This window comes from Zosterops lateralis (genome assembly GCF_965231275.1).
Source record: "Zosterops lateralis genome assembly, chromosome: 28".
Classification (NCBI taxonomy): Eukaryota; Metazoa; Chordata; class Aves; order Passeriformes; family Zosteropidae; genus Zosterops; species Zosterops lateralis.
In genome coordinates, this window is record NC_139788.1 from 4196609 (window position 1) to 4214232 (window position 17624).

The following is a 17624-nucleotide window of genomic DNA, read 5'->3' on the forward strand; positions in this document are numbered from 1 at the left end:
CAGACCAACACTTGGGACAACTTTTCCAAGTCTTTTTTCAACCCCAAAATCTTCCTCAGGTGAGCGGGGTTGTCCCACCCCCAAAAATTCCAACCCTGTTATTTGGGATGCTTTTTTTTTTTTTTTTTTTTTTTTTTTTCTCCCTTAAAAAGTCTTTCCTGCAGCTTTTCAACTCCTCAAAGTGATTTTTTTTTCACACCTTTAACCAACCAGCCAAGGATTGGGAGGGAGTTTCTCCATGAAAAAAAAAAATCCTGCCCTGTCCCTGGAAGTGTCCCAGGGTGGGGCTTGGAGCAGCCTCTGAGGGGCTGGAATTCGATGGATTTTTAAGGTTTTTCCCACTTAAACCAGCCTGGGATCCTGTGATTTCCAGTTGGAACAGCTTTGCTACAAAACCATTGGGAAAAGCCGTGCTGCCCTTGGGTGCAAACCTTGCTGTTCCTGCAGGGAATTCTCCAGATCCATGAAATCCCCAGGGAAAGCTCTTCCCATCCAGGAGGAAAAAGTTGGATTCAGCCTGGCCATTGTTCCTTGATCTGCACAATTCTGTGATTTTTTTTTTTCCACACTTTCCAAAGGTTCCCACATCCAGGAATTTCCCATCCATCCAGAAAAAAAATGAAACATTTTCTACACAAACATCCCTGGTGCAGTTTTTTGGGGGGATTATTTCATAGCAGGAAATAACAGCCCTGCTTTGAGGGTTTGCGAGTCCAGGTGGGGATTTGTGGAATCCAAGCTGGATTTCCCCAAGTTGTGGTGTCAGGCAGTGAACAGAAGAGATTCCCTGTTAGCCGAGGGAATCCTGATCCCATTCCTGAGGAATTCCTGCTCTGTTTGGAACCCTGGAGGAAATGTTGGCAGAGCTGGGAAAGGTGGAGGGGATGTTTCCCCACCTCCCCAGTGCTCTGTGGCAGTAGGTTCAGGGAATTGGTTCCTCTGGATTTTGGGAAAACTCCACCCAAAGCTCCTCTCCCAGGTTTTCAGCAATGCCCTGATGGTGATGAAACAGGAGCTGGATTCTTTCTGATCCCAATTCCTTGGAATTTTTTTGGCAAATCCGGTCCATTCCAGGCTGGTGGAAAAGCAGGGATAACTCAGGCCTGGAATCCTGGAGTGTTTTCTGTGCTTCGTGTGAGTTTTGTCAGCTTTTAGGGGATGTTTCAGCATCATCCCAAGGTTGTTTTTGTCAAATCCATCCTCGTGATTCCAGCTGGGGGTTGGGATTTCAGCTCTGGCAGTGTCAGGTGGGGGCTGCTCTTCTCTGCTGGGGGCTGGGTGTCAAATGGGCTGAAAAAACTGATTTAATTCCACTTTCCAGGAAAAAAAAAAAAAAAATCTGTGCCAAATCCGGTGGTTTGGATTTCTTGATAGAAAATAGAGGAAATCATCCAACTTGAAATTCCTTCTAGGGAATTTTACGAATCATATCGCACATCAAAAAATGCCCTTTCCAAGAAAATATTCCCCTAGCAAAAAAAAAAAAAAAAAAAAAAAAAAAAAAAAAAAAAAAAAAAAAAAAAAAAAACAAACCTTGGAGTGCAGGAATTTCTCCTGGGATGGAGTTCATTCCCTCAGGAGCTGGCACAGGGCTCAGTTTGGGGTTTCTGGGTGTCTTGGCCGTGTTTTTCTCGTTGTTTGAGGAAGGAAAACATCAGACACGAGGTCCTGGGGTTTGAGAAATGATGTTGCAACCCCAGTGTGGCACAATCCCGGATGTTCCCCCCAGTCTGGGTTTCCCACAGAAGTTTAAGGTGGGTCATTCCTGCTGGGAAGCGAGTGGGGGACTGGAAGGGAAGGAGGGAATGTTTCCCTGGATTGTTCCTGGAGTGTTCCCACTCCTCCAGCAGCAGAAGGAACTTTTCCCATTGAGGGCTGCGCTTTGTCCTCGTCACCCCCAACTCATCCTGGGCAGTCCATGAGCCAAACCCTTTGTGTTTCCCTCATTCCCAGGCGGAATTTCAGCGGGATTTTTCCAGCAGAAACCCAGGGATGCTCTCCCTGGCCCCGGGGGAGTGCGTGGTGCTGCTGCTGCTCATCCCCTGCTCCCGATCACGGCACAGCCGTGGGATGTTCCTGGCAGGGACAGGGAGCAGGGAAGCGCTGCCGGAGGAATGCGGGAATGCAGAGGGGGTGGGAAGCTGTGCCCACGCCGGGAGCAGGAGCAGAATGTCCCTGCTCAGCTCCCTGCCCTGCCCACGCTCCCACTCCAGAGCCTGGGACAATCCCACCGCCGCGCATTCGGAGTCTTCCCATCAGGATCGAGCTGGTGAAGCCACAGGGAAAAGAGGGCCAGCTCGGTGGAGTGGAAAGCTTTTCCTTTTTGGGATGCTTTCCCTCACGGAGAGTCGAAAATCCGGCACAGGCTCAGGCAGGTTGAGCCTTTGGAATTCTGTTGGCCACGGTTCTGTTGGCCTCGTGGAATTGCTCCGTGCTCGGGAGGAAACATCGAGTCCAAGCCGGTGTTTGTTCCTTGCTCAGGGCACTGAGTTTGTTCCCCAAACCACCAGAGGTTCAGGGCATCCCACATTCCCAGAGGTCTCCGTTCAGGAATCGCAGCCCACACTCCAACCAGCAAAGGAGGATTCCATCCTTCTTCCTTCATTCTTCCTTCCTGGGGGGGAAAGGATGAACTTTTCCCCATCCCAGCTCAGCAGGATCCAGCCAATTCCCTTCTGGGTGGTTTGGGGTTGGCAAAGTCACGGCAGCAGCTCCGAGTCCCCGTCACAAGGGCGCCAAAGTTTTGGCAGTGCCAGGGGAATCGAGTCCTGCTGGCCACGGGTCTGGGTTTGTTTGAGACCCCAAAGTTTGATTTTGTAGATCCCAAAGTTTGGGTTTGTAGACCCCAAAGTTTGGGTTTGTAGACCCCAAAATTTGGCTCTGTAAGACCCCAAAGTTTGATTTTGTAGACCCCAAAGTTTGGGTTTGTAGACCCGAAAGTTTGGGTTTGTAGACCCGCAGATCTGGTTTGTAGACTCCCAAGTTTGGGGATTTGTGGACCCCGTGATTTGGGGTTGTGGAACTTTGGGGTCATGGAACTCCAGATTTGAGTTTGTGGAACTCCAGATTTGAGTTTGTGGAACCCCAGGTTTGGGTTGGTGGATCCCAAGGTTTGGATTTTTGATTCCCCAGATCTGGATTTGTGGACCTCCAGATTAGGGTCTGTGGAATCCCAGATTTGGGGTTATGGAACATCAAGTTTGGGCTTTTGGGCCCTCAGGTTTGGGTTATGCAACCCCAGATTTGGGACTGCGGACCTCAAGGCTTGGATTTGTGAACCGTCAGGTTTGGGTTTATGATTCCCTAGATTTGGGGTTGTGGGTTCCCAAGTTTGGGTTTGTTGACTCTCAGGTTTTGGGTTGGTGGAACCACAGATTTGGGGTGGTGAACCCCAAGGTCAGGATTTGTGAACCCTCAGGTTTGGGTTAGTGCACCCCTGGGACTGGATTTATGATTCCCCAGATTTGGATTTGTGGTCCCCCAGGTTTGGGCTGGGGACTCCCAAGTTTGGTTTTATGGCCCCCCAGATTTGGGGCTGGGGACTCCCAAGTTTGGTTTTATGGCCCCCAGGTTTGGGGTTGGGTTTGTGGAGGGAACAGCTTCATCCCAACAGTCTTTTCCTTCAGGTTTGGGTTTGTTCTGCTGTGGCTGAGCTGGTTCTTCATTCCCGGTGCCGCCAGGAGAAGCCCAGGTGCATTTGTTGTGCTCTGTGTATCATGGAATTCCGTGTTTTGCCAAGAAAGAATCCTATAAAAACCCCAGCCGTGCTGTTGGGGTGCTTTGTGGTGAAGACTGAAGGTCAGAGCCAGCCCCATGAAATTCCCCATGAACCTCTTGTCCTCTCTTCCAGTCTCCTCGTCTTTTGGTGTGTCGGGATTTTGTTCCTTCTCTCTTGGGAACTGATCCTTCAGGACAGTCATTGGATTTAGGAATATTTGATGAAGAAACCAAGAGTTTCTAGTGGTGTCTCCCCTGAGTAATTTCAGCAAATTTCAATAGGCACCTTCAAAAAAAGCTTCCGTAATTCCCGGGTTTGCTACAAGAACTGGATCCCTCGGAGGGAACCAAAAATGCTGCTTGGAAAAACAAACAAAAAAACAAAAAAAACCCAAAAACGCTCATCCCGCTCAGGAACTCCCACTCCTTTGTCTGTGCCCCGAATTCCAGAGCTGCTCTTGAGATGTTCCCCTGGAGAGAACCAGGGTTGGATTCTGCTCCTGCTTGGAATTCAAGTATCCAGGAGGGTGTCCCAACCCCAAGGAGGATGTCCCAGACCTTGAGGGGAGCGTGCTGGAGCCCGGGAAGGGAATCCCACACCTCAGGAAGGGAATCCCACACCTCGAAGAGGACGGCCTGGTCTGGAGGAGGAGGAGGAGATCCCAGCTCCAAGGAGGGCATCTCCAGGAGGGGATCCAAGATCTTGGGAAGGTCATCCCAACCCTCAGGGAGGATATCCCAACTCCTGAGGAGGGAATCCCAGCCTTGAAGGAGAGCATCCTACTCCAAGGAGGATATTGCAGACCCCAAGAAGGGTATCCCAACCCTTGAGGAGGGGAATCCCAACCTCAAGGGGAGCATTCCAGACCTCGAGGAGAGCATCCCAACCCTGAGCAGGGCTTCCCAGACCAAGAGGTGGGACAGCCAGACCTCAGGGAGGACATCCCAGCCCTGAGGAGAGCATTCCACACCTCAAGGAGGGACATCCCAGCTCCAAGGAGAACATTCTAGGCCTCAAGGAGGGACATCCCAGCTCCAAGAAGAGCATCCCAGCCCTCCAGCTGGGACAGCAGGGGCTGGGAGGCAGCCGACCCACCAGGATCCCGGCGTTCCCACTCCGTTGGGTCACGAGGCATTCCCAGAGTTTGTCCTTTGGGTCCGATTTTGGCCGGACACGAGCGCGGTGAGACACGAGGGGAGGCCAGCGCCCCTTTCCCTGTCCCCTCTTGCTTTGGCAATGGTCACAGGCTACATGCTCCCGGGAAAACCAAAAAAAAAAAAAAAATCGGAGGGGAAAAATTCCAAAAAAAAAAGGCAGGGAAATGGCCACCAAAAGTGCTGGGAAAGCGACCAAAACGGGATGAGACTGGCAGATGTTCCCGGTCCATCCGGAGTTCTCTTGGATATTGCAGTGAGTGTGTTGTTAGCACGTGGCAAAGCTACATAAGAGAAGATGCTACATTCCTTGGAAAACAAAAATAGTGCTGAGTTGGATTTGTTCTGAGTTCTGGTGGGGTTTTCCCTTTGGAAAGCCACCTCTTCCTCGGGAGGCAGGGAAAGGGGAATGGGAGGGGAAAAAGGAACCTCGTCCTCAGCCAGACTGAGCTGCTCCCAGTGGGGTCAGGAGAGAACTGGGAGCTTCCAGGACGAGGTCTGGGAACAGTCTGGGATCGTTGGCAGTCGCAGCCCTCAGAGGGAATTTTCACCTCTCCTTCCCACCCTGCCCTCACTCCCTCTCCCCTCCTGGGGAGGGAAATCCAGGGCAGATTTTTTTGGGTGGGGGAAGGAGATTGAAAATTTAAACAAAAAAAAAGAAAAAAAAAAAAAAAAAAGATATTTACAGCTCTCCACGACCAGTTCTGCAAGGTCTCCTTGGATGTCTCCTTCCCAATCCCAACCTCTACGGGCAGGAGGGGCTGGTGGAGCTCTCCAGGGAGGACTGGGAGAGGCGGCGGGTCAGGGGTCCGATGCTGGAGTCGGCCAGGGAGGAGGTTGGGAAGAGTTTGTACCAGCCCGAGACGGCGCTGGAGAGATCCAGCTCCTCCAGGATGATCTGGGCCATCCCCATGAAGCACTTGTGGTCCATGCGCCCGTAATCGCCCCAGACGATCACCTGTGGGCAGGGAAGGGCTGATGGAGCTGGGAATCCTGAGGAAATGGTGCCCAGATGGGGAAACCTGCTCTGTGGTCGGGGTTGGGAAGGTCTGAGGGGTGCAGGAATGGCTCTGGGGATCCCTGGCCTTGCTACCCTCGCCCTGTGAGGTGGAGAAATCCCGGCACGGGGCATTCCAGATCCCGAAGAGGGCATCCTAACCTCAAGCAGGGCATTCCAGACCTCAAGGAAAACATCCCAGACCCCGAGGAGAACATTCCAAACCTCAAGCAGGGCATTCTAGACCCCAAGGAGGGCAGCCAGACCTCAAGGAGAACATCCCAGCTCCAAGGAGGGCATCCCATCCCACAGAAGCTGTTGCTGTCCCACCCCTGGTAGTGTCCAAGGAAAGGCTGGAGGGGGCTGGGAGCCACCTGGCCTAGGGGAAGGTGTCCCTGCCCACCTGCAGGACTTTGCCCTGGGGACTCTCCTCGAAGAGCAGAGGCTGCTGGTACGAGGGGTCGCAGGTTTTCTTCACCACCTTGGTCTTCTTCTTGGCCAGGCAGACGCCGTTCTCCAGCAGATAAACCTTCACGTAGGTGGCTGTTGTGGGGACAAACAGGGACGTGGAGCAGCACCCTGGGGTGGCCCCAGCATGGCACCCACCCCCCTCCATCCTTGACCTCCTCCCTCCACAGGCACCTACCAGGGATGCACTTGGAGCCCAGTTTTGGGATGAGTCCCCTGGCCTGGATCACATCCACCTCGAGCTGCCCGTTGCGGTCAGCCATGCCCACGTGGACATCGCCTGCAAGGGGGGGACACACCTTCAGGGCTGTGCCTGATGGTCACCTGATGGTCACCTGATGGTCACCTGATGGTCACCTGATGGTCAGCTCCCCCTGGGGACAGCCACAGCGCCGTGTCCTTGTCACCCCTGTGCTCACACCAAGTGTCCCACTGGGCATTAGGGGCTCAGGAGATGGGGGAGGAGCTTGGATTGAGCAGTGAGGAGAGATCTGGGTGGGAGCCCCTCGTCCCCATCAGCTCCATCCCTGTCAGTGGGGTTTTATCTCTCCTGATGGGAATAAGGCTGGGATTTACCCAGGCTGGGCCTTGGCCAGGTGATTCCCCAGGAAAGGAGAGGCTGGGACAGGAGGGATCAGGGGCCAGGAACTCTGAGGGGTCCAATCCCCCTTTCCCCGTTTCCCTTCCCTTCCCTTCTGCTGGGATTTACTCAGAACCAGCTCCCAGTGCCACAGAGGGACAGGGGGACAGCACAAGGGGACAGCGGGCAGCTCTTCCCATTCCCAGCATCTCCAGCCCCAGCAGGATCAGTGGGGCCACCTCGAGGTGTGTCCCCAGCCAGGGATTCAGGCTTAGGGTGCGACTTTTGATCCCGGTTTGGGATTTCAAAGGGAAAAGCAGGACAAAAGGTGGGGCTTTGCTTCCAGGATGCTCGAAAAGGAAGCCCCAGGAAAAGGCAGAGCTTCTATGAGCCCTGCACGCTCCTCAGTATTCCCAAGCATTCCCAAGCATTCCCAGACTGGGATGTGCTGGGATGGAGCCCTGGGAAGAACCACGGGGCTTTTCCCCTCCCGTTCCCTCCGTCCGGAGCGTCCCTGGGCGCTGTCCCTGCTCACCCATCGGGGGGGTCGCCAGGGTCTGCCGCCCCACCAGCTGCCCCGGGCCCAGCCCGTCGAGGAAATCGCTGAACTGGCTCTCTGCTCCCAGCCGGGTGGTGGGGAAGATGAACCTGCAAAGGAATTTCATGGAGTATCCCTCTGCCCGTTCCCGGGGGACAGGGCGGGAGGGATCCCGGCCCCGTTTCAATAATCCCCACCCCGTTCCCAATAATCCCAACCCCGTTCCCAATAATCCCGACCCCATTCCCAATAATCCCGACCCCGTTCCCAATAATCCCGGCCCCATTCCCAATAATCCCGACCCCATTCCTGATAATCCTGGCCCTGTTCCCAATAATCCCGGCGCCGTTCCTTATAATCCCAGCCCTGTTCCAAATAATCCTGACCCCGTTCCAAATAATCCTGACCCCATTCCCAATAATCCTGGCCCTGTTCCCAATAATCCTGGCCCTGTTCCCAATAATCCTGGCCCCGTTCCCAATAATCCCAGCCCCGTTCCCAATAATCCCAGCCCCGTTCCCAATAATCCCGACCCCATTCCCAATAATCCCCACCCCATTCCCAATAATCCCGGCCCCATTCCCGATAATCCCGGCCCCATTCCCGATAATCCCGGCCCCGTTCCCAATAATCCCGGCCTCGTTCCCAATAATCCCGGCCCCATTCCCGATAATCCCGGCCCCATTCCCGATAATCCCGGCCCTGTTCCCAATAATCCCGGCCCCATTCCCGATAATCCCGGCCCTGTTCCCAATAATCCTGGCCCCGTTCCCAATAATCCCGGCCCTGTTCCCAATAATCCCGGCCCCGTTCCCAATAATCCTGACCCTGTTCCCAATAATCCCGGCCCCGTTCCCAATAATCCCGGCCCCATTCCTTACGTGCCGTCGGAGCTGTTGCTGTTGGTGCTGCCGTCCGTGGATTCCCGGCTGCCCTGCCGGGTCACCCTGGTCCTCATCTCCACGGCGATGCCGGTCTCGGTGCTCCTGCGGATGGTGCTGCGCAGCTTTTTGGGGCCTCCCTCTGCAATTGGAGACGGGATCAACTCCTGCTCCTGCCCCCAGCCCTTCCCTGCCTTCCTTCCTGTTTTCCATCATTCCCAGGGGGTTGTGAACCGTTCCCTGGGTGAATTCCCGGGAGGGAGAGGGAGAGGAGAGCCACAGCCTTCCTCGGGGAGGTGACACGGTCCCAGCGTCCCCATGGCTTTGGATGGCTGAGAGTCCCCTCTGAACTGAGACCTGCCCCACTCACCCCACAAGTGCTGGCACCATCCATTGGCCTCCAAAGTCCTCGTGCCAGAGAGGACAGGAACCCACAGTGTCACAGCCCCAATGCTCCTGATGTCCCTTTTCTCCATCCCCTCGCCCTCCAGAATCTGTCCCCATGCTGGAGGGGACAGCAACCCACAGGTGTGGGCATGACCCCAAAGCTGCCTGATGTCCCCTTTCTCCACCCCTTGGCCTCCAAAACCCCCTTGTGCCCCGTCCCCACACCAGAGGGGACAACCTGCAATGCCACATCCCCAACACTGCCTTTGTCCCCTTTCTCTACCCCCTTGGCTTCCAAAATCCCCGAAAATGCCAGAGGGGACAACAACCCTCAGTGTCACAGCCCCAGTGCTCCTGATATCCCCTTTCTCCATCCTCTCGCCCTCCAAAATCCCTGTCCCCGTGTTGGAGGTGACAGCAACCTGCAGGTGTGGGCACAACCCCAAAGCTGCCTGATGTCCCCATGGCCTCCGAAACTGCCTTGTGTCCCCTTGTGTCCCTGTGCCCATTCCAGATGAGACAGGAACCCTCAATGCCACATCCCCAATGGTGCCTGATGTCCCCTTGGCCTCCAAAACCCCCCTGTGCCCCTGTCCCCATGCCAGAAGGGACAGCAAGCTGCAGGTGGGGGCACAACCCCAAAGCTGCCTGATGTCCCCATGGCCTCCAAAACTGCCTCGTGTCCCCTTGTGTCCCTGTGTCCGTGCCAGAGGGGACAGGAACCCTCAATGCCACATCCCCAATGGTCCCTGATGTCCCCTCGGCCTCCAAAACCCCAAAACCCCCTTGTGTCCCCTCGTGTCCCCGAGCCGAAGGGGACAGGAACCCACAATGCCACAGGTGTGGGCACAGCCCCAGCACCGCCCGATGTCCCCTTTCCTGCACCACGTGTCCCCGGCGGTGACAGATGGCAGCAGCAGGAGGAGGAGGGTGGCACGAGTGGCCACCCCTGGCACTGTCCCCAGGCCCCGCTGTGTGACCATGTGCGAGTGGTGGCATCGCCAGCTTTGTCCTGGCTCACTCGGGGCTGTCCCCACGGAAGGGTTTGCCCCGGTGCTGGCAGCTCCCTGGAACAACAGGAGCATGGAAAAATGCCATTCCATGATTTTTGGGATAAATTTAACCCCTTCAGCGCCACCTCGGATGGTGAGATTAAACCTCCGCATTTAACTCTTCTTTTCCCAGATCATGGAATGGCAGCAAGGAGCGGAGATAACCAGGAGAAAAAGCTGCACAAAAAAAGGAGGTTGGTGCTTCCTTCGCCCCTTGAAGAGCTATTTTAAAGTGTTTAAATATTTCTCCAGAGCGTTGGAGAAGTCCGTGACTGGGAGTTACTGGTGAAGGGGACACTGAGATTGAGCAGAGCTCCAGCGACATCCTCACCTGTAAATCTGTCACCTGGAGAAGTGGCAGGGAGTGGTAAAAATGCGATTTTTTTAGGTGTCATTTTTTGGGTGTACATTTTTCACGTGTGTTTTTTTTGAGGTGTCATTTTTGGGTGTAGGTTTTTTTTGGGTGCCCATTTTCAGGCACCATTTTTAGGTGTCATTTTTGGGGTGTCATTTTTTTTTGGGTGTAGTTTTTTGGGTTTCATTTTTAGGTGTCGTTTTTTTAGGTGTCGTTTTTTAGGTGCCTTTTTTGGGTGTAGTTTTTTAGGGTGCCATTTTCAGGTGCCATTTTTGGGGTGTCATTTTTAGGTGTAATTTTTTTAGGTCCCATTTTCAGGTGTAGTTTTTTGGGTGCCATTTTTGGGGGGTCATTTTTAGGTGTAATTTTTTAAGGTCCCATTTTCAGATGTAGTTTTTGGGTGCCATTTTCAGGTGTCATTTTTTTTTTTAGGTGTAATTTTTTAGGTGCCACTTTTTAGGCGCCATCTTTTGGGTGCCATTTTTTGGGTGTCATTTTTTGGGGTGCCATTTTCAGGTGACATTTTCGGGTGTAGTTTTTTGGGGTGCCATTTTTTGGGTGCCATTTTTGGGTGTCATTTTTTGGGGTGCCATTTTCAGGTGCCATTTTTTGGGTGTCGTTTTTTGGGGTGCCATTTTCAGGTGTCATTTTTTTCAGTGTCTTTTTTTAGGTGCCACTTTTCAGGCACCATTTCTCGTGGGCGTCATTTTTTCGAGCGCCTTTTGCGAGCGCCATTTTCCAGTTGCCTCCATCACACGCGGGCCACCAAAACACAAACATTGACCACCTAAAACCCCGAGAAGGAGATCAGGGCGTCCTCTCACCGGTCTGGTTGAGCTGCAGGGTGCTCTTGCTCCACTGGGACAACCCCACGATCGCCACCATCTTGGCGCCCAGGCTGGAGCGTCGCTTCTTGCTGGCGGTGACGGTGACGGAGTCGGCGCTGCCACGCGCGCTCTTCTCCAGGTTGTACATCTCGCCGCTGATGCTGGAGCTGCGCACCACATTCCTGCCAGACGAGGAGCTGCCATCCCCGTTGAACATGGTCAGAGCTCCCGCCGGTACCGGCTCTGCTGCCCCGGATCAGCTGCGGGGACAAGTTGGGGATGCTGAGGGTTTGTGGCGTCAAAGTGGTCAAAAATCCATCCAGGGAGGTCAGGTGGAATTGAGGGTTGGAAATAATGGAAAGGGTTGTTGTTTTTTTTTTCCCGCAGAGGGTTGGGAAATGGCCAGGCTCCCCAAGGAATGGGGATATTCCTGAGGCTGCCAGTGCTCCAGGGGTGTTTGGACAGCACTCCCAGGGTGGGATTTTGGGGTGTCTGTGCAAGGCCAGGGGTTGGACTCAATGATCTTTGTGGGTTCCTTTCATCTCAGTATAGTCCAAGGTTTTTCCCCACCCATGGGGGAAGCGGGAAGGGGTCAGGACCCCTGGGGGGAACATTCAGCCCTGCCTCAGCTCCCTGCGGGATCTGGATATTCCCAAGATCCAGGAGAGACCTGGACTGGCAGAAGGCTGAGTGTCACCAGTGCCCAGCCAGAGACGAGGGGTCCCTTGGGCACAGCCCCACCCACCCCTGAGAACATCCAAAATCTCACACCCAGCCAGGTTTTCCCTGCACATCCCCTTCTCCAAACCACATCCAGGTCAGCCTGCTCCAGGTGATTCCAGCCCGGGATGGGAGTCCCTGGGGCAGACAGTGCCGAGGGACCAGAGCACAGGAGCCAGACCTCCCACACGGCCCTGCCTCCTTCCCTTGCCCATGAATATTTAAACTCCAGCAGGACGAGCATCCATCTTCCAGGGAAAGGTGAATTATTAACTGCAGGCCAAGTGAAGCCACTTTGTGATAATGGATGGAGGGAAAATGTTTCCCTTTCAGGAGAGAGGGATGGGCACGAGCACGGGGAAGCTGCGGGATGGGAGTGGGGCAGGGTGGGGGCTCTGCTGCTCCACAGCTGGGCTCAGACCTGATGGGAATCATGGAGGAGACCTGGCAGGAGCTGTGGGATGAGCTCCAGCACCACTGAACTCGTGGATTTAACAGTTCCAGGGGTGAGGGGGTGATTAGTCATTAATATAAATAATCAGCTCCCTCCTGGCTGGGGTTTTGTCCCCTGGCTTTGCCCGGGCACTGACCCACGGCCTTCCCCTCACTCCTCGTGCCCAGGGGGGCTCAGCACTGAGCTCTGGAGGGATGGATCCTTTGGAAAAAGCCACTGGTGTGGGATGAGCCCCACTCCAGAGGGATGGAACCTTTGGAAAAACCATTGGTGTGGGATGGAGCCCTTTGGATAAAGCTATTGGTATGGGACAAGCTCCAGAGGGATAAAGAGCCTGAGATAAGGTCAGCAATGTGGGATGGGTCCCAGCTCCAGAGGGATGGAGCCATTGGCACCAGGAACAATCCCAGCTCCAGAGGGATGGAGCCATTGGCACCAGGAACAATCCCAGCTCCAGAGGGATGGAGCCATTGGCACCAGGTGCAATCCCAGCTCCAGAGGGATGGAGCCATTGGCACCAGGTGCAATCCCAGCTCCAGAGGGATGGAGCCATTGACACCAGGTGCAATCCCAGCTCCAGAGGGATGGAGCCATTGACACCAGGTGCAATCCCAGCTCCAGAGGGATGGAGCCATTGGCACCAGGAACAATCCCAGCTCCAGAGGGATGGAGCCATTGACACCAGGTGCAATCCCAGCTCCAGAGCTGCCCCATCATAGCCATGTGCTGATGTCCAGCACCTCCTGACAGAGGGGTCAGAGCTGATCCTCTGCCTCAGGGACCTTTGGGATGACACCTTCCTCTCAGGCTCCAAGCCTGCTGTAATCCCTGAGTTTTCCCTTAGGATGCACCTGACAGAGGGAACGAATCCCAAACACTTCCCCAGCAGCAGCAGCGTCCGTGCCTCAGTTTCCCTACGGGCAAACCTGGCTTAGGCTGTGCCTGAACAAACACAAATCCCTCTGCATGAGGGTTCATCCCGGCCCAGCCCAGGCCCCTCCACGATCCAGGTGAGAAATCCCCGGCACAGCCCAGCCCTGGAGGGCCGGGAGAACACAAAAGGCTCCTGTTGCTGTTCCCCACTCACCGGAGAGCAGCGGGCTCTGGTGGGAGCAAATTAGATCAGGAGAGCAGAGGGCTAATGGGATCATTTCCAGTGCAACACACACAGGGATAATCCGCAAAGGAAGCCGAGCCGCTCCTCAGCCCGAAGGGAGGATTTACTTTCCCCTGCCCATGATTTTACCCCTTATCTCTCTGCACAATCTGTTTCTGCCCGGAGCTGGAGCTGGCTGGGGGTTCGAGGGGTGCCTGGTGCTGAGATGAGCTGGGCTGGAGACTGGGTTTGAGAGCTGAAGCCTGTGGGTGCCACAGCTGAGCCAGCCCTGGCACGGCCACAGCATCCTTGGCATGGCCACGGCATCCTCAGTATCAGCACAGCATCCTCAGCACTAGCACAGTGCCCTCAGCATGGCCACAGCACCCCTGATGCCACCACAGCATCCTCAGCATGGCCACAGCATCCTCAGCATGGCCACAGCACCCCTGATGCCACCACAGCATCCTCAGCATGGCCACAGTATCCCTGATGCCACCACAGTATCCCTGATGCCACCACAGCACCCCTGATGCCACCACAGCACCCCTGATGGCACCACAGCATCCTCAGCATGGCCACAGCATCCTCAGCACGGCCACAGCATCCCTGATGCCACCACAGCACCCCTGATGCCACCACAGCATCCTCAGCATGGCCACAGCATCCTCAGCACGGCCACAGCATCCCTGATGCCACCACAGCACCCCTGATGCCACCACAGCATCCTCAGCATGGCCACAGCATCCTCAGCACGGCCACAGCATCCCTGATGCCACCACAGCACCCCTGATGCCACCACAGCATCCTCAGCATGGCCACAGCATCCTCAGCACGGCCACAGCATCCCTGATGCCACCACAGCATCCCTGATGCCACCACAGTATCCTCAGCATGGCCACAGCATCCCTGATGCCACCACAGCATCCTCAGCATGGCCACAGCATCCTCAGCACGGCCACAGCATCCCTGATGCCACCACAGTATCCTCAGCATGGCCACAGCATCCCTGATGCCACCACAGCATCCTCAGCACGGCCACAGCATCCCTGATGCCACCACAGTATCCCTGATGGCACCACAGCATCCTCAGCATGGCCACAGCATCCCTGATGCCACCACAGCATCCTCAGCATGGCCACAGTATCCCTGATGCCACCACAGTATCCCTGATGCCACCACAGCATCCTCAGCATGGCCACAGCACCCCTGATGCCACCACAGTATCCCTGATGCCACCACACCATCCCTGATGCCACCACAATGCCTTCAGGATGGCCACAGCATCCTCAGCACCACCACAGCATCTGTGGTGACACCACAGCACCCTTGGTGCCACCACAGTGCCCTCAGCACAGCCACAGCTTCTTTGGTGCTACCACAGCACCCTTGGCATGGCCGTGGCATCCTCAGCACCACCACAGCACCTTTGGCAGGGCCACAGCACCCCTGATGCCACCACAGCACCCTCGGCACAGTCACAGCACCCTCGGTACCACCACGGCACCATCAGCAGGGCCACAGCATCTCTGATGCCACCACAGCACCCTCGATGCCACCACAGCACCATCAGCAGGGCCACAGCATCTCTGATGCCACCACAGCACCCTCAGCGGGGCCACAGCATCTCTGATGCCACCACAGCACCCTCAATGCCACCACAGCACCCTCAGTGCCACCACAGCACCCTCAGCAGGGCCACAGCATCTCTGATGCCACCACAGCACCCTCAATGCCACCACAGCACCCTCAGTGCCACCACAGCACCCTCAGCGGGGCCACAGCATCTCTGATGCCACCACAGCATCCCTGGTACCACTCCAGCATCCTCAGCACGGCCACAGCATCTTTAGCACGGCCACAGCATCCCTGGTGCCACCACAGCATCCTGGGTACCACCATAATGCCTTCAGGATGGCCACAGCATCCTCAGCACCACCACAGCTCCCCTGGTGCCACCACAGCCCCCTCAAAGCCAGCACAGCCCCCCCATTCCTCTGCCGAACCCCCAGCCCCGCCGCTGCCCCAGCCCCGGCTCCCCCTTCCCGTCAGGGCGGGGGGACTCAGGGAACCGCACCAGTTTTCCCTTCAAACACGCATTTTCTTCCCTTCCCTTCCCTTCCCTTCCCCTCCATACATTTATCTCTGCCCCGGGATGGGCGCGCTCCATCCGCCGTGACGCCGCATCCCGATCCCCTCCTGCCGTGCCAAGGGAACGCGCTCCCGACCTCCCGCAGCCCCCGCAGCTCTTACCGCGACCACGCTCCGGCTTTGCGGGAAACAACGAGCCCCGGCAGCTCCGGGAAGTTCCCCAGCGAGCCAAACGCGGATCCCGAGGGATGCGCGGGCACCGCCGGGAGCCGTGTCATGGCTGGAGCATCCTCCAGCGCCTGGCGCCGGTGGATGAGCACAAGCGGCAGGGAAAGGAAAAAAAAAAAAAAAAAATGGGATCCCTGTTGCGTTTTGGATGGCGGGGGCCGAGCTCTGCTGCCCCTCCCTGCTCGTGGCAAACCCCCCCACCCAAAAAAAAAAAAAAAAAAAAAAAAAAAATATATATATATATATATATATATATATTAAAAAAAAATAGAGGAGATGGAGGCATCTTACCGGCCCTGCGCCGGGGAGGAGGAGGAGGAGGAGGAGGCTCAGCTCAGCTTCCCAGCCCCATCCCGGCCGGATCCGGAGGGTGCCAGGGCGGGTGAATCTTTCCAGGGCTGTGCTGGCGCTGCTTCAGCATCTCCCTCAGCATCTCCATGGTTACACGGCTGACCCAGTTCTCCTGCCAGCCCCGAGCAGGGGCACGGTGGTCCAGCAGGGTGGGATGTGCTGGGAGCACCCCAGGGCCGGGATTCAGGGAGATGCTGAGCCCCCCTGGATCCCTACAGACAGATCCAGGCGCCGTGGGGATGGCAGGGCTGGGAAAAGTGGGGCTCGAGGCAGGACAGGGGGTCACAGTGACCCCAGGAGGGGATGGATCCTGGGGACAGGAGCTGCAGGTGCGGGAAGGAACAACCTAGGGCTGGGAAGGGCAGAGCTGGCCCCAAATATGCCCCAGAAACGGGAACGAGGGGCAAAAATATCGATGGAAAAAATGGATGCTTCAGGAAAAGCTCTGGAGAAGGAGGGAGCAGCCCTGCAGGTGCCCCCACACAGGTGGGAAAGGAGGAGGAGGAAGGTGCTAAATGAGCACGGTGCGGGGGGCTGGGAAAGCTGCCTTGCCAGGGAAGGAGGCAGAGGGATTTTTGGGAGCTCAAAACCATCAAGGTGGGTGTTCCCAGGGAAAAAAACGGGGCTGGAAACTCCCAGCAGTGGGGCAGGAGGTTCTTCTTGTCCCCTGTGCTGGGGCTGCCTCCAGCCCAGAGGGAGAGCACTGAAAACTGTGGATCCCTGGAGCAGGTAGGTCCTAAAATCAGCTTTTTGGGGGGAGTAAAAAGGTTGCCAGAGCTGCCACCCCAAGACCCTGCCAGCCCTGGGCAACACCACACCAGGACAAGCTGCAGCATCCCAGCTCCCACACACGAGCTCCTCCAGGAATTTGGGAATAAGGCAAGGCTTATTTCCCCTGGAAGTATTCCATTCTAATTAATTGCTTCAGCTTTGATAGGCAGCTGCTTGTATAATTTTAATTGCCCAACAAGGGGTATAATTGAGTGCACATGAACTGGGAATTTGGGAGGAACTGCAGGTCCTGGAATTCAGCTTCTCCTGGCTCAGGCAGGTTAGCAAACTTCTGTCCTGGCTGGAATTGGCTGCAGGTGCAGAGTTAATTGCTTAAAATTAAAGGATGGGTCCAAATGTTCTCCATTTCTTGGAAAAGTTGGGAAGTTTGGATGGGGCTGTGCTCAGGGATGCCACAGGAGCAGCTGCTGCCTCTCAGAAAGGGTCTGGCTGTTGGATGAGTGAGGTTTAGCAAGGCTGTGCCTGGGAGGAAGAAGAGGAGGAAGGCCCTGGAGCAAATCCCACAGGATGGCTCTGCTCAGGATGGTTCTCCAAAGGGCAGTGCTGGGATGGGAGCCTGGGCTGGTTTTCCATCAGGATGGGAAGTGCTGGTGGCCGTGGTGTGGATCTGATGGGATGGTGGTGACAGCGACCAGGGATGTCCCCAAGGGCTCAGCTCCTCCAGAGACCTGGGAATGGCTCTTGTGGGATGGCTGGAGGCTCTTCCTCCAGCCTGGAAGCAGCTGGGGGTGCTCCAGGTGCTCTCCATGCTTCTACCTGCTCTTGCACGTGGGATCCAGACTGGGGGCTCCAGTGGGATCCAGACCAGGAGCCCCAGCCCAGCGTGGGCTCTCCAGGCAGCCTTGGCACAGGAGAAATGTCCCACAAGAGTCTTCCTGAGTCCCACTGTGTCCAAACACGCCTCAGTCGTGGCAATTCCCTTCCCATCCCCATTC

The 17624-nt window shown here is 55.9% G+C and overlaps 1 protein-coding gene across 1 annotated transcript; it reads right to left on the reverse strand.

Annotated features, from left to right (window-relative positions):
- Positions 1 to 5617: 5617 nt before the first annotated feature.
- RIMS3 (regulating synaptic membrane exocytosis 3) lies at positions 5618 to 15640 on the reverse strand (the record flags this gene model as incomplete). The annotated part of the gene is made up of 7 exons (XM_083879452.1): positions 15481 to 15640; positions 10955 to 11217; positions 8337 to 8478; positions 7453 to 7565; positions 6516 to 6617; positions 6273 to 6412; positions 5618 to 5830 (listed from the first exon to the last, which is right to left on the reverse strand). Exons 2-7 carry the CDS (start codon positions 11172 to 11174, stop codon positions 5618 to 5620), a joined length of 930 nt encoding a protein of 309 aa, XP_083735578.1. The 5' UTR covers positions 11175 to 11217; positions 15481 to 15640.
- Between the last annotated feature and the right edge of the window lie 1984 nt (positions 15641 to 17624).